This window comes from Chelonia mydas, chromosome 3 (genome assembly GCF_015237465.2).
Source record: "Chelonia mydas isolate rCheMyd1 chromosome 3, rCheMyd1.pri.v2, whole genome shotgun sequence".
Taxonomy (NCBI): domain Eukaryota; kingdom Metazoa; phylum Chordata; order Testudines; family Cheloniidae; genus Chelonia; species Chelonia mydas.
The window spans coordinates 157,835,046-157,859,289 of NC_057851.1; the positions used below are offsets into that span (position 1 = coordinate 157,835,046).

Sequence of the window (24,244 nt, forward strand, 5' to 3'; positions counted from 1 at the left end):
CCTGGATAATAGCCACTGATGGACCTATCCTCTATGAATTTATCTCGTTCTTTTTGAACACTGTTATGAGCCTCCTGACCTTACTTGACCCAAAAAGCCCTAGAGATTCTTGCCACTTCAACAAGTTGTCTGGATGTGGAGCTTATTTTCATATCTGTACTCTCAGGACCCTGAATAAAGCAACGTGACTTGACAAAGCCCATAAAGCTATGTAACTGAACAAAAACAACCACAAAATATCCCCAGACCAAACGGAAACAAAAAAATTTGCATCTATTTAAAAAATATTTGACTTTTCACCTGAAAAATGTTTTTCTATTATCACGTGATTTTGTTTTCCTCAAACCTGGTTAGAAAAAACAAACAACCCAAAAACTTGCATCTATTTGTGATCCGGCATCTGATGCAGTCATGGTAACAGAGTCAAACTAACATTCTCAAAAGCAAAAGAAAATACTAATGGCAAGCTATTACTCAGAACTTCCATGTTTATGGATTAAAACTTTTCAAAAACCAGGACACGGCAAAGAAACAAAAACAAAGCTTGTGCTTTTTAGACTACCCAGCCAATCTGCTCCTGCAATCATCTGCACTTGTGATTTGCTTACTAAATACCAGGAGCATTCATAAAATGTACCTCAGTTCCAAAAAAGTAAGAGGGAAGAAGAAATCTTGGTAGCAAAGCTGTTCCATCTCCTGAGGCCCATGATACAACTCCAGACCGAGGACTTAGAATTATACTTAGGGCCAAAAGATGGCTGAAAATAGCACCTTGGTTTTTCAATTTTTTGTATGTCATTGCAAATTTACCCTGTTTAGACGCCAAAGGGATTTTTCTAGCTGTCACCATAGGACAGTCAATTAGGTCTAAGAATCAAATTATGCTTTTTACTGATTTGTATAGTCACCAGTGAAGCTTGTAGAATAAAAATTTAACAGTTTAGTTCACTGTAAACAGGGCAGAAGAGAGTCCTGCTCACACTTCACCATTGCAACAGCTCTGCAATAAAAACTACAGAAAACGAATAGTTTTGTTGGTTAAAGCAAGCAGAGGAGACTCAGAAGATCACACTCAGGAGACCACTAACTCAAAATAAGGCTGACCAATACAGACAAAGCTTGTTACAAAGTATATTTCTAAACAACTCCCATGTAAATTACATACCACTGGGATACCTCTTATCACTTAAGACAATCTTACTGTGAGTGGTACAAATTCAAAGAAATGAGAGGCCATCAAGTCCAGCCCCTGTGCTGAGGTAGGATCAAGTAAACCTTAAACCAAAGGTTTGTCCAACCTTTTATTAGAGTCTCCAATGATGGGGATTCTACAACAACTTCCCTTGGAAGCCTATTCCAGAGCTTAACTACCCAGACATTTAGGATTTCTTTCCTAATGTCCAACCTAAACCGCCTTACTGCAATTTAAGCCCATTGCTTCTTGTCCTATCCTCAGAGGTTAAGGACAACAATTTTTCACCCTCCTCCTTGAAACAACCTTTTATGTACTTGAAAATTATTATGTCCCCCCCTCCCAACCTTCTCTTCTCCAGAGAGAACAAACCCTTTTTTTTTTTTTTTTTCTTCAATCTTTCCTCATAGGTCATGTTTCCTAGACCTTTAATCATTTTTGTTGCTCTTCTCTGGACTTCTATTCAAATCTTTCCTGAAACGTGGTGCCCAGAACTGGACACAATACACCAACTGAGGCCTAATCAGTGTGTAGTAGAACAGAAGAATTACTTCTTGTGTCTTGCTTACAATACTACATCCCAGAATGACATTTGCTTTTTTGCAGTGTTACACTATTGACTCATATTTAGCTTGTGGTCCACTATGACCCCCATATTCCTTTCCGCAGTACTCCTTCCTAGACAGTCACTTCTCATTGTGTGTGTGTGTTCAACTGATTGTTCCTTCCTAAGTGGACTACTTTGCATTTGTGTCCTTATTGAATTTCATCCTATTTACTTTAGACCATTTCTCCAGTTTCGTCCTCCAAAGGACCTGCAACCCCTCAGGGCTTGGCATCATCCGCAAATTTTGTAAGAGTACTCTCTATGCCATTATCTAAATAATTGATGAAAATACTGAACAGAACTGGCCCCAGGACTGATCCCTGCAGGACCTCACTCGTTATGCCCTTCCAGCTTGACTGTGAACCACAGATAACTACCCCCTGGGAATGGTTTTCCAACCAGTTACTTACCCACCATACAGTAGTTCTAGCCAGGCTGTATTTTCCTAGTTTGTGTATAAGGTCATGTGAGATGTATCAAAAGCCTTACTAACGTCAAGATGCCACATCTACCACTTCCCCCCATCCACAAGGCTTGTTACCCTGTCAAAGAAAGCTATTAGGTTAGTTCGACATGATTGATGACAAATCCATTCCGACTGTTACTTATCACTTTATTATCTCCTCGGGGTTTGCAAATTGATTAAATTATTTGCTCCATTATTTTCCTGGTACTGAAGTTAAACTGACTGGTCTGTAATTCCCCAGGTTGTCCTTATTACCCTTTTTATAGATTGGCGCTATATTTGCCCTTTTCCAGTCCTCTGGAATCTCTCCAGTTTTCCATGACTTTTCGAAAGTAATCACAAATGGCTCAGATACTTCCCCAATCAGCTCCTTGAGTATTCTAGGATCAGGTCCTAGTAACTTGAAGACATCTAACTTGTATAAATAATTTTTAACTTGTTCTTTCCCTATTTTAGCCTCTGAACCTACCTCATTTTCACCAACATTCATTAAGTTACATGTCCAATTGCTATTAAACCTGTTTTAGTGAAAACTAGAACAAAAAAGTTATTTAGCACTTCTGCCACTTACACATTTTCTGTTATTGTTTTCTGCCCTCATTGAGTAACAGGCCTACCCGGTCCTTGATCTTCCTCTTGCTTTTAATGTACTTATACAATGTTTACTTGTTAACATTTATGTTTTAACTAACCTAAATCTAAACTAAATCTCCCTTGCTGCAGATTGAGCCCATTACTTCTTGTCCTACCTTCAGTGGACACAGAGAACAATTGATCACCATTCTCTTCAGAACACCCCAATCATATTTTGAGACCGTGTGTTTTGGGGGACAGAGAGAGTGTCAGCATGCTGTCTTGTAAGTTCAGACAGTGGCAGGAAGCAACCAGTCCTGAGGCAAGGGGAGGGGAAAATCCCAACATCAGCCCCCTGCCTCCTTCCCTGGGGTCTCTGCACAGCAATCAATCAATCACACACACACACACACACACCCCTCTCTGTGTTCAACAACATGAGCATTCCGCATTAATGGTTTGCTTTGTGTCCCAGAGCAGATCAGCTCAGCACAGCACACAAAGGCTGTCAGAAAAGGTGCTTTGAAGGGCCATATGTCTCCAGGGCAGCCAAGTTCAAAACAAGGAGCAGAGTGGTCACTTGAGGTATTATGGGAATGCTCCAGAGGTCAATTACAGCAGAGAGAGTAATCAAGTGTCTACACTGGCAATAGAGTGCTGGAGCCTCTGTGCAAATAGCCTTACAACTCTCGTCGAGGTGGTTTTTTTGCAGCGCTACAATTGAGGAGTTTCTGCACACAAAGTGGCTTGGCAGTGTGTACAAATCTGCAGTTTGAGCACAAAAAGCTGCTTTACTGTGCAGAAACTTGCCAGGGTAGACAAGCCCTAAACCTTTGTCATTTTTGTTGCTCTCCTCTGGACTCTCTCTAATTTGTGCATATCTTTCCTAAAGTGTGGTGCCCAGAACTGGACGTAGTATTCCAGATGAGGCCTCACCAGTGCAGCGTAGAGCTGGACATTTATCTCCTTTGTCTTACATATAACACTCCTGTTAACAGACCCGAGAACATTAATCTTTTTGCAACTGCACCACACCACTGACTCATATTCAATTTGTGATCCACTATAATTCCCAGACCCTTTTCAGCAGTACTATCACCTGGCCAATTATTCCCCGTTTTGCAGTTGTGCATTTGATTTTTCCTTCCTAAGTGCAGTACTTTGCACTTATCTTTACTGAATTCCCCTCTTGATTTCAGACCAATTCTCTAATTTGTCAAGGTCATTTTGAATTCTAATATTGTCCTCCAAAGTGCTTGCAACTCCTCCCAGCCTGGTGTCATCTGAAAATTTTATAAGCATACTCTCCACTTCATTATCCAAGTGACTAATGAAAATATTGAATAGCACTGGACCCAGGACTGACCCCTGCAAAGTCCCACCAGATAAACTGGGAGGGCACAACAGCAAGCCCGTCGATAACAAGTCTGAGTACGGTGTTTAAAGCAGTTGTGCACTCACCTTACCATAATTTCATTTCTCTAATTTGCTTATGAGCATATTATGTGGGACTGTCAAAAGCCTTACTAAAATCAAGATATATCACGTCTACTGCTTCCTCCATATCCACTAGGACAGTAACCCTGTCAAAGAATGAAATTAGGTTAGTTTGGCATGATTTGTTCTTGACAAATCCGTGCTGGCTATTCCTTAGAACCTTATTATCTTCTAGATGCTTACAAACTGATTGTTTAATCATTTGTTCCAGAGACCCCAGTGCTTCTGCTGCAATCATATAATGAAAGACTCTTTTGTAACTGGTAAAGGGACAGAGTTAGGATTGCCCTGGGAATATTAACTCTGAATTTCCTTGCTTTCGTGCCTTAAGGTTGACTGATGTACCTTACTGACTACACGTCTCTGCCAGTCTAAAATAGTACTGGAACCCTCAACTAGTCCTGGAAACAGAAATAAACCTAAGTCCCTTATATCAGCAGTTCATAACAATGTGTTAAGGACACCTGGCATGTAGCTTACTTAGCAAGAATCTGATCCAAATCTCATTGAAGTTTTTGCACTGACCTTTCACAAAAGATGGATTGGACTCTCTTTTAATTCAACCTGCATCAAATTAGGCACGATGGTCTGTGTTAGTGTCTCAATAACCACATTCTGAAATGTATCCTTAAAAAGTAAGCACCAAGAAGTCTTTGGTAGACAAAACAGGTTTCTTACATTTTACCTAACGGGCCTTGGAAAGCAAGACAAAGTTTCCTAAGAGAGAACTATGCGGATTCTGTACCCCATTACCATTCACCTCCAGATCATCACTTCTAATCCGGGCCAGGCTCCTACTAATCAAAGTTATCACATTTGTGGTCTGGGGGCCTCTGGGAAATGCGTCTGTAGCCTCACAGCACCTGTGGGTAATTTTACGACAGACACTTGTTCATTACCTAAATCAACTCCCTTGAGGTCAATCTCAGAGGTCAAGGACTGAATGGGCATGAAAGACAAGTTACTTTTCCCACCCTAGAGGCTGTCCTTCCAATTTATGGTTGAGGCTTATCTGGAGAGCAGGGCACGCTTCCCAGCACTGCCACTATCCATGTTGTACCTGTTCTGTGGATTCATAGAGGATTTCTGTCCCCAGAGCTGGCAATATAGCACCTCTCACAGGCACCTTTTTTTCTTTTTCTTTTTCTTTTCTTTTTTTTTTTTTTTTTTAAAGATTGTAGATACTGCAGATTATATTATTGTTTTGGTGGGGTCAGGAGGGAAGGAAGGGGGGGGCGGAAGAGAAAGACAAGCAATGCACTGTACTGAAAGGCTGTTCTAGAAAGACTTCAAAAAAAAACACATCTCACTGTAAAAGAAATGCTCAAAAAACTGGAGTACTTTTCAACGACTACATTCTTCTCCCACGTAGAAAGGCTTTCAGATAAGGTGGGGGATCTTGCCCAGAAACAAGTATTGTGCACAGTACCTTGGAAAAAAAAAAAAAACCAGGGAAAAATATTCCACAAGCTAGCTGGCTCAGCCAGAATTAAGAAATATCTTGATAAACAGTTAATGATATGAAAGGCAAAGCCCCTTGGCTTCAAGTCAGAAAAGTAATTACTCCCATCTGGGCACACACAACCTGCAAAAGGGCTACAGTTTTAAATTGTATGAGCAAATATTTAACAGAAGCCCATGGATCCTCCTTTTGTAGCTGTATTAGGGAAAAAAGGAAACACTGAAAAGATTTTAGGCTCATGGATATAAAGCAAGTATACAAGACCATATACAACAAATAAAGTTCTAGGAAAGGTACAAGTAATCCCTCATCTAACTAAGATACCAAGTTGTAAGGGTAAAGAAGGAACACTGCAAACCCTATTAGAAGGGTGGTTATGCTACTGAAATAAATCCCAATGCCACAGGTGGACTTCTATGTCTCCAAAATGTTCACACGCACAGATCCATACACAGATGCGTTAATAAGCAAATCACAGCAAAAAGCAGATACTAATGATCCCTGAAAGTTCCCATCAGTGCCTCTCCAAAGATCAGCTACCAGGATATTGGAGGGGAGGAGAAAAATTAGCATCCCCTCAAGGCATGGCAGTTTGTGAGTGCACAGTTCGCTGCATTTGCAACTTACAGCAGATACACTCCTGAGTGTAAGTTTCAGAGTAACAGCCGTGTTAGTCTGTATTCGCAAAAAGAAAAGGAGTACTTGTGGCACCTTAGAGACTAACCAATTTATTTGAGCATAAGCTTTCGTGTATGCATCCGATGAAGTGAGCTGTAGCTCACGAAAGCTTATGCTCAAGTAAATTGGTTAGTCTCTAAGGTGCCACAAGTACTCCTTTTCTTTTTACTCCTGAGTGTAGCCTGCCTATCTGCATACCAAAAGGATTGGTTTAAGAAAGGTTCGCTTTCACGGGGAGAGTTTGTTCTGCTATGTTCTTCTTGCTGACTTCTTGCTTATGTGGGTGGAGTAGGTAGTGGTGGTTAATTGTTATGGACTGTATTAGACTTGATGGCAGGGTGCCCATAGTGTGGGATTGGCATCTTTTAGATTGTTTATGTTGAAATAAACATATTCACGTTTTTTAAACAGTAAAGACCATACACTCCAACGCTAAAATGCACAGCAACTTGCTACCAAAACCTGCCTTCAGATCTTACACACAAGCTAAAAATCTCCTGCTCTTTCCAATATACAACTCAAAATCCCCCAAAAGATCCACAAACTCCAAACAGCAAGGTATGATGTGAGAAAAGATACAAGTCCTGTTCAGTGGCAGAACATTTGTGTTCTAATAATGAGAAAACCTAGGTTTAGATACCTGCCTCAGTCTCTCTCATTAAGGTACGAGCTGGGAGTTTCCATAACTGGTGAGCTACGTTACCAAGAGAAAACAAGCCTTGATTAAGAGCAGCTTGAACAAAGTTTCTTACTTGGTTCAGTCCTGGCTGGAGGACCATGGTGACAAAAGGAAATGACGGGAGGAGAAGAGCTGGGGTATCTACAGAGAAGATATGGCTGTTATAAAAGGGCAAATTTGGCCCCAAATCCAGGCTGCAAAACCCCCAAATTTCATGCCCCACCTCAGAAAGTCCTGGACTTTGTAAATTTGTTCAGATGGGGGAAAAGACGACATCAGCTATAAAGCTAGAAAAAAGACAAACCACCATTCAGCATCCAGAGAGTTATATTTGATTTTCCAAAGCATCAGAAAAGGAACATGCCCATGCTGACTCCTTCAAAGTCAGTCATTCTAGTGTATATAAGGACACAAAGAAGCACTTGAAACCTACATTTTGTGACCTTGTCACTAGAAGAAAACTGCAGCTCGACAATTTGATAGGAATAAAAAAAACCCTCAATAATTCCTCAACTATTGGCCCAATCTCAGCCTGCCATATTTTTGCAGGGTGACGTACAATCTCCCTTGCCCATGGAGTTATAATACCGTCAGACTCTTAACCACAGCAGCACTAATGGACATTGCTGTTATACCAGCTATATTTTTTTTGCTATTTGAAATCACGCAAGCTACAGAGATTTTAAGAAAAATAAAGCGTCAGCACCAAGCTAACTTGCTCTAATTACCCAAAGAGTTTTAAAAATACTTTAATACCACACTTGAGTGAGATTTCTAAGTGCTCTTCATGCCATGGAGTGTTTCAACATGCTCCCTAAATGCACACAAACAAAAAACATATGACAAACTGTTGTCTCCCAACCGATTAAAGTATTTCTTCCTGGCACACAAAAGCACTTAGTTAGCTTGTGTGGATCTGGGCCAAGAGAAGTATTCCACCCACTACCAAGCATAAAGTTCAAACACAAGCACAAATATGCTTGAAAATGGGGCAGCTTCTGAAAGTTCAGAAAGCAAGAGAAAAGTCTGAGCAACTTGTTATTAAACCCTAGATACTTGAGGGGTTCACAGGATTGGTCCAAGGGTTGGCAGATCCAAAAAAATCTGTGTCACTCCAGTATCTGTTTGTTATGACCATGTGATTTTGTTTGATAACTCTAGGAAAGAGAAATGCATAATGTCCTAACCAACTCTGAAACCTGGCTAGCGTGCATACAATTAAGTGAACAAAACCCCCACATCTGATCTTTTAAAAAGTCTCTAAATACCCTTATTATTGCCTGCCAATATAATATATCTTTCCATAACAATAATCACCCTCACACCTGTGCAAAGCCCTTCATTTTCAAGTTTGATAATCATTTCAGAGCAAGAGAGTACAAAGAGACTACCTGTGTGAATGCGTAAGTTGAACAGGTCACTGTGCCACATGTTATCACAGGAAAGTCCCAGCCATTTACTACTGTATGAGACTTCAAATCAAGTCACAAGCCATTAAAATCCAATGGTTTCTATTACTGTCTCTGATTATGTACCAAGCATGAGTCCAACTTTTAAGTATCACTAAAGCAAAATGTACTCACTGTGATCAATGGATCATCAAAGTCTACCTTGAGCTTCACAGAATAGACTAAACATTAGGATGTGAGGGGAGATGGGTCTAGAGAGGCTCACTCTCTGTCTAAGTAGCCCACACACAAAAATCAGACTTGGAGAACCACTGTGCTAAAGGGCAGAAGTATTTATGCACCATCAAATAAAACCAGGATAAACAACTACAGTAAGAGAACCCCTTGTGTCAATTGAGCAAGACCATGCCTACCTGTTTGCTTTTCAGGGTCTTCCCAGAAATACTTTGTTCTCTTTTAGCATCTTCACTCCCTCTGAGCATATTGATGAAGTCTTTCTTCGAAACAGATGACATCAGTTTAGCACGTTTCCTATTGGAATTCCCTGCTTCTTTCACTTTCTCATCAACATTCTTTTGGTGTTTCCGGACAGCATTAAATAACTGCACAACACCCCTAGAGTTGAAGAGAAGGATGATATTGCATTTTGCATCAGGTTGTCATTATAGATACACACACACACACACACACACACACACACACCCCAACAACAACAACAACAACAACATTGTGCTGGTGCAAATGCTAAAAAGACCACCAACTACTGTTCTCAAAAACAGTGACTTAAGGCTCTCACATAGCTAAAGAGCAAGTAATCATAATGCACCTCATTCTTCACACCTGCTGCTACGAACTAGACAGACATCTACTGCTATAGGACCCAATTCATCAAGGTACTTAAGCACATGGACAGTCCCAATGAAGCCATTGGGGCTACTCACATGCATAACTGAACTAGAGCCAGAGTTCTTAACAGGTTATTGAGCAGTCACATCAAGTTGCTGAAGGATGGTACAAAGTGCTGGAGTCAACCACAGGACAATGCTCCACCCCGCGCCCCAAATCTATCACCTGCCACTCCCACCTATCAAGATGGAAAGGGGAAGAAGTATCAGAGTGACCTCAGCAAAATAAAAGTAAATATAGAGAGAACACCAGCAATGTGTTCTGCCAAAGACACGTGATACCGCACTGGGGTAATGTGAGACAGTAATCTGACCACGAGAACAATGAATTTGGTGAACTCTCTGTAGACGAAAAAAAAAAGAACGTGGTAGATGTGATTGATCTACATATTTTTAAGTACAGAATTACCAAAACGATGAGCTCAGGCACCGCATTCATGCTGGGCAAACACTTAACACATTATATTCTTGCCTAAATTCTTATGTTCTTATAAGACTTCTGAACTAGTTTGTTGAACTCAATACTGTACAAGGCAAACCTGGGTATAAATCACTTGGCTCCCACGAGTCACTTCTTAAGAGTTCAATCTGATTGGAAACAGATTACCCACACATGCTTTTATATCTGCTTTTAAAAAAAAAAGAAGACAAAAACACTTTCTTACCGTGTGGCAATTCTCTGAAAATTTCTCTCCCTTTCTCTGTCTTTGGCAACATCTGGCTTCACTCTGCACATCATTTCCCACTCCCGCTTTTTATCAAGCTAGGTTATAAATATTGTTATGTGAAAAAACATTAGGCATTTTAAAATGTAACATACTTTGATAGGATATTCTGTAAGACGACAAAGATGATAAATCATTTGGACTCAGTTTGGATGAGGGTTAGGGGAACTTCTAAATAGTACTTTTATGGGGCTGGACAACAGGTCCTGGGGTAAGTTTGCCACACTCACACAAGGATGCCAATCAGATTCTCAAACAGCCTCTTGTCCCCACAAGGAGGTAAAAAGCCCTTGAGAGTCCCCCTGCAGAAAATCTTCTGGGTGACCTAGAAGGATTAATGGAGTCTGGGAGGAAACTCAGCTCATCCCTTTTCAGCAAGAGAGTGGCCAACCAGGAGAAAATTATTCAAAAAGGAATCCTTCCCCACCCCCACCCCAAAAATCATATTCTTCATCACACAGTGTAGGAACAGCATAGTAGACACAAAGTTTAAGTTAAATATTCAGCCAATAAAGGTGTGTCACATTTTGGGCCTACACTACTTGATGTTCTCCATTGAACAGACTATCATACAATGCACTGTATTTTGTGATGGGCAACGACATAGCAAGAAGAAAGCTATAAAGGAAAGAATTTGGACCAAAGAGGGAGAACATTGTGTCCACTGGAAAAGAGCTGAGATATAAAACATTTCAGTTTTCTTTTGAAGCTCGCTGTTTTAAAATCCAGCCTAACCATATTTTCTGCCATCATCATCAGCCGCGGTAAATCGTGTTTTTATTTCCACTATGATAGTGGAAAGTTGTATTCCCCACCCCTGTTTCAGGAACAAGTTAGCATCATTTTTTTAAAAGCAATTTAACAATTCTAGTCATAGGGATCTTACATTAAGTCTGCATCATACAAAAACTCTTTCATGACATTAGAGTCCTTATCTTTATCATTCCAGGCAGACTACTACGAATCCATGAGTTTATGACCATGCTCTGTACTTTGATCAAAAGAATTACCCTATTCTAGCTTCCATCAGCATGGAATTAATAAAAGGCAGACTGTTTTCAAGTTTATCCAGGGGTGAACAAATCAGTTTACAGCCTCACAGCCCACCACTAATTTGCGGTACCCCACATATTTATTGGATAAAACGAGGTATTCAGCGTGAACAGTAACTGATTAGATTCCTTACTGCAATGCTTTGTATTCAAAAGGTGGGCTGTAGCCACCACAGTATGTCCCAGCTAACCAAACCACTGACTGGGTCATCCCATTTAAATGCCTAACAATACTGTTTTAAGTGTTTCTATTCTGTACTTTTAATAGCAAGGTAAATCAATTTTCTATTTTTAATCACAATTCTTCATAGGAAAAGCAGCTAACCTACTTAATCAGCTACACAATTTTGTTTTAGTCACCTAACAATTTCAAAACTGCATACAACCTGGGATGCTTAAAACAACCATAGACAGAACATGAGAAAAAATACTCATTGGGAAAGAAACCGAACTGGCAGCGTGATCCACTAGACCAGGTAATCAAGCTCCACTCTGATTTACACACAGAAGTCAAATGGTGGCATAAGTCACAGCAGAATTTAGCCCAAGGCAACTTTTTTGTCTCTAGCTTCTGTGATACTAAGACATTGGAACTTCACATTTATTTCTGTTTGTAACACTCCAGAACACACCTATACCATATATTAAAAATAGTCTTAAGAAAAGTGAACCAGTAGATACCTTTCACCCCCCACAATAACACATACTTAATCCAAAATGAGAGCAAAATCCAAACACAATACTCCCATTGCCAAACACCAGACCTTATTGCGACCCAAAAGCCCGTGTGGGTAAAGACACAGGTCTTCAGCATGCCCTGAAGATCAGCAGATTCAGGCTATTTCAGTTCAAATGAGTGAACGGATCCCAAAGGTGAGGCAGGGCCATAACCAGAGCAGGGTAAGTGGGGCAGCCACCCAGGGAACATAGCCACAGGGGCGGAAAAATGGGGCGAAGAAATGAAGGGGAAAAAAGAAACAGTAGTGGATGCAAATATGCTTGCTCACCCTGGGTGCAAATATGCCCTTGTTATGGCTCTGAGATGAGGAGTCCTCATGGAGGACGCTCTACCAGCAGCTTCCCCATCTCTACCAGGGTGCTCCAGCTCAGGAACCCCCATTAAGTGCTGGAGTGGCAGTACTGCACAGGGATATCACAGACTGTCTCTTTCTCACCTGCCTCTTTTTCTCTAGTTTCTCTTGTTTTTCTCTCTCTCTTTCCTTCTCCAGCTCTTTACTTTTAACCAATATTGTGGATTTACTTTTGGGAATCTTTTTGTTAAGCACTTTCGCCATGGCCTCCGCCCAACCCGCACTTGGGCCAGCCTGGGATTCTGCTTCATTTTCATCCATTTTGCCGTGGGCCATCGCCTCATCCTCATCGTCACCGTCTAATGCTTCGCCCTCTGAAGAGAAGTCGTCTTCTGGGAGCTCTGAACTCCACTCAGAACCTGAAGAAAGAGGGAAGATGTCAGAATCCCTGCTTCTGAATATCCTACCGCTAAGAGAATTCCTCTCAAGCTGAAATGTTACAAGAGTTCAGGACCACGCACCATTTCCTGTTACAACTAATTCCTCAAGACGACGTCCAATGGGGCATACATCACTATAATGAATTTATTACAAAGTACATTGTGTAAGCATTTGCTCCTCTGAGTGATGATTTAAGAAGTTGGGGTGGGAGGAAAGAGAAGAGAGCAGTGACAATTTGTTATGGGATTAATGAACATTTTGATGATTAAAAGCGGCAGATTTCTGAGAAAAAGCTTTTCTGGTAAAATATTAAAACCGCAACACTGACACCTAGTGTTTAAATAAATAGAACCAGGCAGATTAGCCTAATGGTTGCATGACATTTACCCACAGATACACAAAGCTAATTCAGATTAGCGCACAAGCCACATTAAAGTAAAAGACCCTCAAAGCACAATTTCCTAGGCAGATAGAAAGTATCCGGAGGGCTGTTTTGTGGCTCTAGGATCCAGAACGCTCAAACTTTCCCAGAACATTGAGCTCCTATGTCACAAAGAGATGCTCACATCTCCCCTGAGACATATGGGTAACACCTACTTCTTTCTTTTGACCAGAGTAATACTGGATTTTGAAAACAAACAGCAGCAGCATGTGAGAAGAGGGGAGAGAGAAAGAGCCGCCAGTCCCCCTCCCCCACCCCGATATACATCCCTCAACCACCAAAGCAGACTGATGAAGCCTCCTTTGAGGGCAACATATGGGACAGCAGTTCTGTTAGCTACCTCTTGGGTTGCCCTTAATGAGTTTCAGTTCTCCCCAGTTTGCAAGCAGATTTGAAGTTTGACCTGGGAACAAGGAGAGATCTTTCCCAGCATATCTAGGCAATCCCCTCACTTTTTGCACTGACTTTGGTAACAGCTACTTCAGGCACTCTAATTCTCATACCATGCTTGAACCCTCAGAAAAAGGACTGCCTTGTGGTTAATGAACTGGTCTGCCACTCAGGAAGGCTTGAACAAATTCCTCTCTAACAAACTTTCTGTGTGACCCTGGAAAAGTCACTAAGGGCCAGATACTTGTTACCCTTACTCATGTTGGGTAGCAACTCAATAAAGTTAATGGGACTATTTGAGGAATAAGGTACTACCTAGTAAGAGTAAAGGTCTCTCTCTGTGCCTCAGTTCTCCATCTGCACAACTGAGACAATACCTCACTATTGTACAGGGGCATTGTTTCTTAGATTTATAGAGTTTAAGGCCAGAAGGAACAATTAGATCATCTAGTCTGACCTCCTGTATACCACGGGCAATTGAATTTCATCCACTTAGCCCTGTACTGAGCCCGATAACTTGTGTTTGGCTAAAGCACAACTTGCAGAGAGTCAGCCAGTTTTCATTAAAAGAGATCAAGCTACTGAAAATAAGCCACTTCCCTGGGTAGCTTGTTCCAGTAGTTAATCATCCTCAAGGTTAAAATTCAAATTTGTCTGGCTTCAGCTGCCAGTCCTTGGTTCTTGTTATGCCTTTCCCTGCTAGATTAAAGAACTCTTTACCCTCACGGGGAAATACCAGATCCTACTTACACACTAATTAAGACACTTCTCAAAATTCCTTCTGAAAAACTAAACAGACTGTGCTCTTTAAGTCTCTCACTGTAAGGTGTTTTCTCCAGCCCTAGAGTCATTTTTGTGGCCCTTTTCTGCAGCCTCTCCAATTTTAAAACATCCTTTATAAAATGTAGACACCAGAACTGGACACACTATCCCAGCACTGGTCTCACCAATGCCATATGCAGAGGTAAACAATCTCCCCACTCCTTCTCACTACTCACATCTATGCACCTAAGGATCACATTGACCCTTCTTCCCCCACAATATCGCACTAGGAGCTCATGTTCAGTGGCTTGTCCACTACTACCCCTACATCGCCTACTCAGTCACTGCTTTATAGCACACAGACCCTCACTCTGTACATATGGCCTGCAAACACTGTTGCTATATCTATGACCCTCAATTGGCTGTATTACTTCAATGGACCCAGCTTACAAGCGATCCAGATCACTCTGTATAGCTGCCCTGTCCTGATCGCTATCTACCAATCTTTGTGTCATCCACAAATTTTATAAGCAGTGATTTTATATTTACTTCCAGATCATTGATGAAATTGTTGAATGGCATCAAGCCTAGTATTAGCCCCTGCAGAACCCCACTAGAAACACCTAGGACCTTTATAGCACCCCAGTATTAGCTGGCACACTGTTACGTTATTTATTACATGCCACCTTTTCGGTATATCACTGGAAAACCGACAACTCACTGATCATTAATATTCTTGCACGATGTATGTACAGTAAAACCCATAACGGACTTTAGAGAGATGTGCTGCAAATATGTTCTTAAAATGTACTTGGTAAGCAGTGCCTAAGCCACACCCGTTCCACACAAAGGAATGTATGTCTCATGTAAATTAAGCAAGCTGTGACCAAAGACCAAAAAAAACCCCCACCTTTATGCAAGGTAAACAGAGGCATCAGGAGAGCAAGTAGGGAGAGATGACTAATAAACAATCTTGCAGGGAATGGAGACTGCGCTCTGATGAAGCGTTTGTGCCTCTTGAAGCAGGGTCAGTGAACTTTGGGAAGATCTAAGCTATGGAGGAAGAAAAGGCCATTTTTGCATCCATCTTTTGAGGGACTAAAGAGGCCAGAGCTCTTGAAATCACAGAATTTTGTATCCTTCAACCAAGGGGCTGAAGACTCTGGGAACTGATAAGTGAAACACCTGCTTAGGCAAAGATTGTTATTTGCTGAAATTAAGCTTTAGTTTTAAAAGTGTGTTTTCATTTGTTTTTAATCTTTTCTCTCCTTACTCCTTATACTTGTTATCATTTAAACCCATGACTTTTTGTTTAATAAACTTGTTTTATTTTTTACTAGAAACCAATTCGCTGCTTTGAATATGATGCAGTACTAAATCAAACACCTTATAAAATCTGAGTATATTACATCTACAGAAAAAGAACAGGAGTACTTGTGGCAGCTTAGAGACTAACAAATTTATATGACAATTACCTTTATCAACCAAACTTGTCATCTCCTCAAAGAATGAAATCAGGTGTGTTTGACAAGATCTATTTTCCATAAAATCATGTTGACTGGCATTAATTATATTCCTATACTATAATTCTTATCAGCTGACTCTCATATCAGCGCTTCCATTATTTTGCCTGGGACTGATGTCAGGCTAACTAGCCTATAATTACCTGGGTCTTCCTGCTTGCCCTTTTTGAATATAGGCATAACATTAGCACTGTTCCAGTCTTCTGGAATTTCCCTGGTATTCCAAGATTTACGAAATATTAATGCCAACAGGCCAGAGATTCCCCAAGCCAGCTCTTTCAGGATTCTTGGGTACAAGTTCAAGTTTGCTGATTTAAAAAAAGTGTTTATTGTATTTAACGTCATCCTTGGTTAGCAGTTACCAGTGAAATGGAAAGTCCTTAGGATATGCATATTTCATCCTGCTTCTATCTAAATAAAAAAATGAAATGTTTATTGAACACTTCTGCCTTCTCTCCATCATTAACAATTTTATCATCTCCAGCTACTAATGGGCCGTTACTATTACTATGATTTCTTTTGTTCCTAGTATATTTTAAAACTTATTGTCCTTAGCCCTGACAGCCATGGATCTTCCCCTGCTGTCTTTAGCTTCCCTGACAAAAAGAAAAGGAGTACTTGTGGCACCTTAGAGACTAACCAATTTATTTGAGCATAAGCTTTCGTGAGCTACAGCTCACTTCATCGGATGCATACTGTGGAAAGTGTAGAAGATCTTTTTATACACACAAAGCATGAAAAAATACCTCCCCCCACCCCACTCTCCTGCTGGTAATAGCTTATCTAAAGTGATCACTCTCCTTACAATGTGTACGATAATCAAGGTGGGCCATTTCCAGCACAAATCCAGGGTTTAACAAGAACGTCTGAGGGGGGTTGAGGGGGGAGGAAAAAACAAGGGAAAATAGGCTTGAATAGAGACTGGGAGTGGCTAAGTCATTATGCAAGTAACCTAAGTTAATTGTATCCAATTTGCAAATGAATTCCAATTCAGCAGTCTCTCGCTGGAGTCTGGATTTGAAGTTTTTTTGTTGTAATATCGCAACTTTCATGTCTGTAATCGTGTGACCAGAGAGATTGAAGTGTTCTCCGACTGGTTTATGAATGTTATCATTCTTGACATCTGATTTGTGTCCATTTATTCTTTTACATAGAGACTGTCCAGTTTGACCAATGTACACGGCAGAGGGGCATTGCTGGCACATGATGGCATATATCACATTGGTGGATGTGCAGGTGAACGAGCCTCTGATAGTATGGCTGATGTTATTAGGCCCTGTGATGGTGTCCCCTGAATAGATATGTGGGCACAGTTGGCAACGGGCTTTGTTGCAAGGATAGGTTCCTGGGTTAGTGGTTCTGTTGTGTGGTATGTGGTTGCTGGTGAGTATTTGCTTCAGGTTGGGGGGCTGTCTGTAGGCAAGGACTGGCCTGTCTCCCAAGATTTGTGAGAGTGTTGGGTCGTCCTTCAGGATAAGTTGTAGATCCTTAATAATGTGTTGGAGGGGTTTTAGTTGGGGGCTGAAGTTACAGACATGAAAGTTGCGATATTACAACAAAAAAACTTCAAATCCAGACTCCAGCGAGAGACTGCTGAATTGGAATTCATTTGCAAATTGGATACAATTAACTTAGGCTTGAATACAGACTGGGAGTGGCTAAGTCATTATGCAAGGTAACTTATTTCCCCTTGTTTTCTCCTACCCCCGTCCCCCAGACGTTCTTGTTAAACCCTGGATTTGTGCTGGAAATGGCTCACCTTGATTATCATACACATTGTAAGGAGAGTGATCACTTTAGATAAGCTATTATCAGCAGGAGAGTGGGGGGGGGGGGGGAGGTGAGAAAACCGGAGGTATTTTTTCATGCTTTGTGTGTATAAAAAGATCTTCTACACTTTCCACAGTATGCATCCGATGAAGTGAGCTGTAGCTCACGAAAGCTTATGCTCAAATAAATTGGTTAGTCTCTAAGGTGCCACAAGTACTCCTTTTCTTTTTGCGAATACAGATTTACACGGCTGTTACTCTGAAACTCTTCCCTGACAAGTTTCTTCATTTCATAGCAGTCAATATTAATGAGAAGTTATCAATTTCCCCTTTTATTCCATTTGTAAATATACTGCTTTTTTATCTCTGACTGCAGCCTTCACGAAGATGAGTTTTTAGCCAAAGTTGTCCTCTTTCTTAATACATAAAAATGCTTCTTAAAGAACGCCCAATTTTCATTCACATTTTTCTGTCCTAATTTTGCCTCCCAGTCAATTTCACTCATAATTTTCCTCAGCTTTGGAAAACTACCCTTTTTGAAGCAGCAAATATATTTATTGTTGGTTAAGATGGTCTTCTGTTTGCCTTTATTGAATACAATCAGGACATGATCACTGGCTCCTAAGCAACAACCAGCTTCCAGTTCAGTGATTTATTCCCCACAGTGAGATCCAAAGTAGAGTTACTTCATGTTGGGTGCAATACCTTTTGTCTATAATAATAAGATACTCTAATGATATTTTACTGCTGGCTTCATGAGACCTCCAGCAGATGTCTTCCAGGCGAAGACAATTTTTCTTCCTCACATTACAGACATATTCTACAGCAAGCAGAACCACAGAAGAGCCTATTCATAAAACCGTGCCCAGCATGCATTTTCCCTTCATCTTCCTCCTCCCTTCTCTAATCTCATCTTTCACCCTCCATTTCCCTAACCTACAACCCCCACCACCACACCATGTCCCAACTATACGGTTCTCAAAATGCTCCATTTGGACAGCAATAAAAGGAGTCAGGCCTAAGGGAGAACACACAGTCAGAACCGAGGCTCACAAAGCTTACAACTGGAATTTTTGTACATGCACTTTTAATGAAAGCAAATCCTTAACACATGTTTAGTTAACTGTACAGAATACCTAGCTGAAGGAAGGGAAAAAAAGACTTTGAAGAACTGAACTATTTCATTCCAGAGTCAGAATCAGCCCACCCCGCTTCTGAGGGGTATTTTCTTATTTGCACAGGGCCAAGTGGTTAGTGAATTTTACAAGCCCAGCAAATGGGTATGTTAAGTTAGTTGTCCAAGATCACCGGCAAAGCAAGATGAAGCCATGAACAGAACCTAAGAGACTTGAGCCCAGGCTCATAATTTAAGCACAAAACCATGCTGCCCCTCAGTAACCCAGACCAAACTGCAGTACCATTGCACTCACTGGATACCTTACTCCATGTGTAGTCTCATTGTCTTCAATGGAATTTCTCACGGTGCAAGGTACTATACAACACAAGTAAAGGTATCATGATCTGGCCCTGTTATGCTTATATGAACACTACTGTGAACAGTCAGCATTTAGATCGAATAAAACTGCTGTGTTCTGAGAAGTATATTTATTTAAGCCACAGAATACAAATTCCATTAGTGTTCTGTGTCCATGTCATGAGAGGAGGAAAGAACTTCATGAGTGCTGATCCTGGAGTTAGTGCAATGATAAAATGGAAGACACTCATTTAGATGCTTATTCTGCCTTCATCCCATCTTATTTAGTAATTTCTAAAAGATGCACTGTCCTTATGCTACCAAGACATCTTCACACTGCTATCTTGAGTCACCAGCAGGTTTTTGGACATGTGAGAGTGGAGAATCACATAGCTGTTGTCTATTCCCTAACACAAAGAATTTGCAAATTATTCAGCATTCTACTCTAGACCTCATCTGTACCACAAAGTTGGACCAGTTTAATTTATATGGGTTTTTAAACCAATGTGGTTCAATCAGTGAAAACCCCAGTGTTGAGATTTATTTTGGTTTAAGAGAGCCCACACAGCCTTTTGAACTGGTTCAACTAAATCAGTTTTAAAATCACACCTTTAATTTCTCATGTAAATAAGACCTTCAAGCAATAGCACAGCTCTGACTTTGCCCTTCTACAGGAACTTTAGTCTGAGGATCTCTTTACCAGCATTAGCTCAACTAGGCTTGTATTATTCCTAGTTTACAGATGGGGAAACAGACCACAGATGTAAACGTATTTACTGCAGGTCAGAGTGAGTCAGTGGCACTGTCATGAGCAAAACTCAGGAATCCTAGACACAGCCCTCATGTTGCCAACTCTTGCAACCTGATCACAAATCTGGTGAGATCTGACGTAAAGTTACAGCTCCTGGATTCACACGATTATGTACGAATCTGAGCTTTCATTAAAAAAATCTTCTAGCCTTCCTAGTTATGAAGAAAAGCTTGAAAACATCATACAAGTGTACCCTCAAGGCTCAGACTTTAAAAAGCACTAGATTTAGAAGAGCCAAATCAAAGCAGAGCCAAGCTGATTATGAAGTCAGGAAAAATTAAAACCAACAATGGATCTACCCCTGCAGCTTCCAATTTTGTAATTTAATTTACAGCGAACTGGAGTCAACTCCGAACACTCTACACATTGCTTAGATTAGTGTGAGAACAAAGTTTTATCCTCAGACAAACACCAGTTCCACTGCAAGAGACACATACAAAGCACCGCTGAACTAGGGTCTGACTCAGCATTTGAAATGGGTAAAGAGCTATGACCTAGTGCATTTCCCAAACTGTGGTCTGTGTAGATGAGCTTGATGTTCCATCATTCACTTCAAAACAATTTTTGAAGGTGGTTGTACACGAACCAATAAAGTTTGGAAACTGCTGATTTAGTGACATTTCCCTTTGCTCCTGCCATCCATCTCCACCCTCTGACAAACAGAGGCTAGGGACACCATTCCTTACCCATCCCGGCTAATAGCCATTAATGGACTTAACCTCCATGAATTTATCCAGTTCTCTTTTAAACCCTGTTATAGTTATGCTCCAAATCATGAAGTTACAGTCTTGGGGCTGGTCTACAATATGGGGGGGAATTGATCTAAGTTACGCAACTTCAGCTACATGAATAACGTAGCTGAAGTAGACGTACTTAGATCTACTTACTGTGGTGTGTTGACGGGAGCCATCAATTCCCCTTGCGCTTTTCGTTGAGGTGGAGTACTGGAGTCAACACTAGAGAGATTGGCAGTCGATTTATTGATTGGCAGTCTATACTAGACACGATAAATCGACCCCCGCTGGATCGATCGCTGCCCGTCAATCCGGCCGGTAGTGTAGACAAGCCCTTGGTCTATACTTAACAGTTTTATAGGCATAGCTATATCATTCAGGGATGTGAAAAAACACCACCACCAACACAGCTATTCCAACAAAACCCCCAGCGTAGATGTAGCAATGCCAATGGATGAGTGCTTCTGTCAACATAGCTAATGTCTTTCAGGGAGGTGGTGTTCCCACACTGACAGAACAACTCCTTCAGCATCTACAGGAGCAGGCTATGCCAACACAGGCTCCACAGTATAGGCATAATCAAAGACTTTACTACAGAAATTGTAAATTGCCAAAGGGAATGTTATAGCTAAAAATCACGTGGTACCATGAAAGTCCAAGTGATATTTCTTCTTTAGATAATTTAGAGACGTTCCCATAGCCCACAGTAGTAACTAGAGAGGCTAGTCCTACTTACCAGACAAGTTTTGTATACTAAACAAATTTTTTCAACCAAACATATGATTATTAATTTTGTGCATCTTGAAGTATCTCTTAAAAATGCAGGATAAAGCATAGGTAGGTCAGACTAAATTAAAGTGGAGTGTTTAGTTTTAGCAATTAAATTCTATCGAGAGAAGTATTTGGGGCTCTATCTTGAACTACAAGAAATCTATCCTGGCATAATTTCCAAACCATGGTAGTAATACCGTAACCACATATGCACAGACTTTAAACAGGAATCAAACCTTCTCAGGATCTAGTTTTGCCTCTCTTAAAATACCTCTCTCTTTCTGAAACAAATAAGACCACCCTAAAGCAGGGCTCTGACATGGGCTACTTCAACATTTTCAGGACACTTTATCTTGTGACATAATACCTCTTCCCAGGCTGAAAAAGAAGACAATTTTTCACTGGAAGAAAACTTTTTCCTTGCCCTTATTTTTAAGAGATGATTAATCAGGTAAATTAGTATTTGAATGCTGCCAACAACATGTTAGAGGATGAAGATAATCACTAGAGGATTAAACGTACATCACTAAGGCATATTAGTAAATTGGTGTTGAGTTAATCTATATTGGTTGCTTCTGTGCGCATTTGTATTTTGTGCTGCCTCAAGTGGATTTCTGTAGATCCTGCAGCAGATGGAGATGTTTCATGTATTTTTATTGACAATAATAAATAAAAATAAAACTTTCTTTTCTTTCTGGAAAGAAACAGCAGTACACAGGATACATACACTATCAAGTACTGCAGTTCTCAGAGCATGAAAGTGTTCTCTCAAAGGGGTTTACACATCCAGGAATCAGCAAAGACTAGAGTTATTGTAGTGCCAGGAAAATTAGGTGGGGAGAGATGAGGGAGGGACCACACAAAAGCCCATACAAGAGCAGCAGAAGGCAACCACAAAGCCTAAATGGAGGATCTCAGGCTACATCTACACTAGAAGCGCTACAAGCGGCGCAACTGTAGTGTTTCTGGTGAAGACGCTCTAAGCCTACCACAGAGAGAGCGCCCATCAGCTTTATTACTCTGCCTCCCATGAGGTGCGGAAGCTATGTCGATGCAAGAAGTTCTCCTGCCAACATAGCACCGTCTACTCCAGTGCTTAGGTCAGTATAACTTACATCACTCTGGGTATGACGTTACACTGAAGTTAAGTTCTAGTGTAGACAAAGTCTCAAATGTTATTTGCACTCTATCTAGGCCTGATCTACACTAGACAATTAAGGTTTCAGAGTAGCAGCCGTGTTAGTCTGTATTCGCAAAAAGAAAAGGAGTACTTGTGGCACCTTAGAGATTAACCAATTTATTTAAGCACAAGCTTTCGTGAGCTACAGCTCAAATTAAGTCGGCTTCACTATATCACTCAGGGATGTGGAAAACTCACACCCCTAAGCAATGTAGTTAAGCCAACTTAATTTTCTAGTGTAGACAGCATTATGTCAACAGAAGAATTCTTCCTACCTACCGCTTCTCAAGGTAGTGGAGAACCACTCCTGTCAGCATAGATAGTGTCTACACTGCAGCACTACACCTAGCGTGGACTCCGCCAAAAAAAAAAAATTAAAAAATGTTGTGCTCCCCATCCCACACCATATTCCATATCAAACACCAAAGCACCAAGGGATATTTCTCACATGAAAAGAAGTAACTAAGCTCCCATATGTGGCCTTCTCTGAGCCTTGAGTACATACAGGCTATCACAGGCCTTCTCCACCTCAGGCAAAGCCTATTCACACCCTTTGTGGGGATCATGTAGGAAAGATAAGTGACTGTTATTCCACAGGGAGATGCACAACTCCCCTACCCCAGTAGATCAGTTACTGCCTGTCTGCCTCCCCGGGCATCCTATCGTTGTCTTTTCGTGCGGCTCTCCTGGGCAGCAGGGAGCCGAAAACGGAGATCGCTTTAAGGGCAGCAGCGGGGATTGGGGACAGGGCGGAGCGGCGAGGAGAACGGGAACACGGCAGGCTGGTGCGGAGGCTCTGGGAGGATCAGAGCACAGGAAGGTTGAGGAGCAGAAACAGAGGAGCGTCAGGGGGTGGGGAGAAACAAAGAGCGGTTATGAAAAACCTGTGGGGGGAGGAGAGCCTGGAGAATAGAAGTGGGAACATTAGGAGCCTGCAGCGGCGAGAAGCGAAAGGTATTGGGGGGGATGGACGGGACCGAAAGCTGTTTGGGGGAGAAGACACCGGCGGGTTTGCACATGCCCCCGCGCAGCCCCTGGGCTGCAGATGCCCTGCCCCCACCGCACAGAGCCCCCGGCCGGAGCGAAGCCGCAGTTTATTTTACTACATCCCCCGCCCCAAGCCCAGGGCTCCACCCGGTGCCATCAGCCCTTTACCGCTCTCCTCTGCCGAGTCGGCGGCGGCGGCTGTACCGACCCCACGTGGACCCTCCATGGCGGCCGCCATCTTGACCGCAGCGTGTCCCACTAATCCCGCCCGGGCGGCCCCGCTGGCGCTGTGAACACGGGTTCCGCGGCCCCACTTCCGGAAGCTGCCTTGGCGGGGAGAAGCCGGGCTTCAGACGCACGGGGTGAGAACCGCCGCCTTCCCCTGGGGGACCGTAAACAGGGGCACACCCGCTTCCCCCACGGCGGAGCTGGGCCCTTTTCGGGTGGGGCGCAGCGTCAGCGTTTCAAAGGGGGTGGGGCAGGAGTGGGAAGGGACGAGGGGAGCTGGGGCGGGGGGCATTTTGCAGTGATAATCAAGGTGGGCCATTGATTATCACTACAAAAGGTTCCCCCGCTCTCCTGCTGGTAGGAGCTCACCTTACCTGATCTCTCTCCTTACAGTGTGTCTGGTAACACCCATTGTTTCATGTTTTCTGTGCATATAAATCTCCCCACTGAATGCAT

At 41.8% G+C, this 24,244-nt stretch overlaps 1 protein-coding gene across 7 annotated transcripts in view; it reads right to left on the bottom strand.

Moving 5' to 3' along the window:
• Nucleotides 1-24,027, bottom strand: part of RRP15 (ribosomal RNA processing 15 homolog) — a 47,757-nt gene extending 23,730 nt beyond the window's left edge. For 3 of the 7 annotated variants that reach the window (XM_043543641.1, XM_037895714.2, XM_037895712.2), the window contains exons 1-4: nt 23,729-24,027; nt 12,421-12,695; nt 10,134-10,231; nt 8,977-9,178 (exon numbers count right to left, since the gene is read on the bottom strand). In XM_043543641.1, coding sequence (XP_043399576.1) covers nt 8,977-9,178; nt 10,134-10,231; nt 12,421-12,695; nt 23,729-23,798 — 645 coding nt within the window. In that variant the 5' untranslated portion in view covers nt 23,799-24,027. Of the gene's footprint in view, nt 1-7,227; nt 7,296-8,976; nt 9,179-10,133; nt 10,232-12,420; nt 12,696-23,707 lie in introns of all 7 variants that reach the window. The other 4 variants (XM_043543643.1, XM_043543640.1, XM_043543644.1 and 1 more) reach the window with 4 other exon arrangements.
• Between the last annotated feature and the right edge of the window lie 217 nt (nt 24,028-24,244).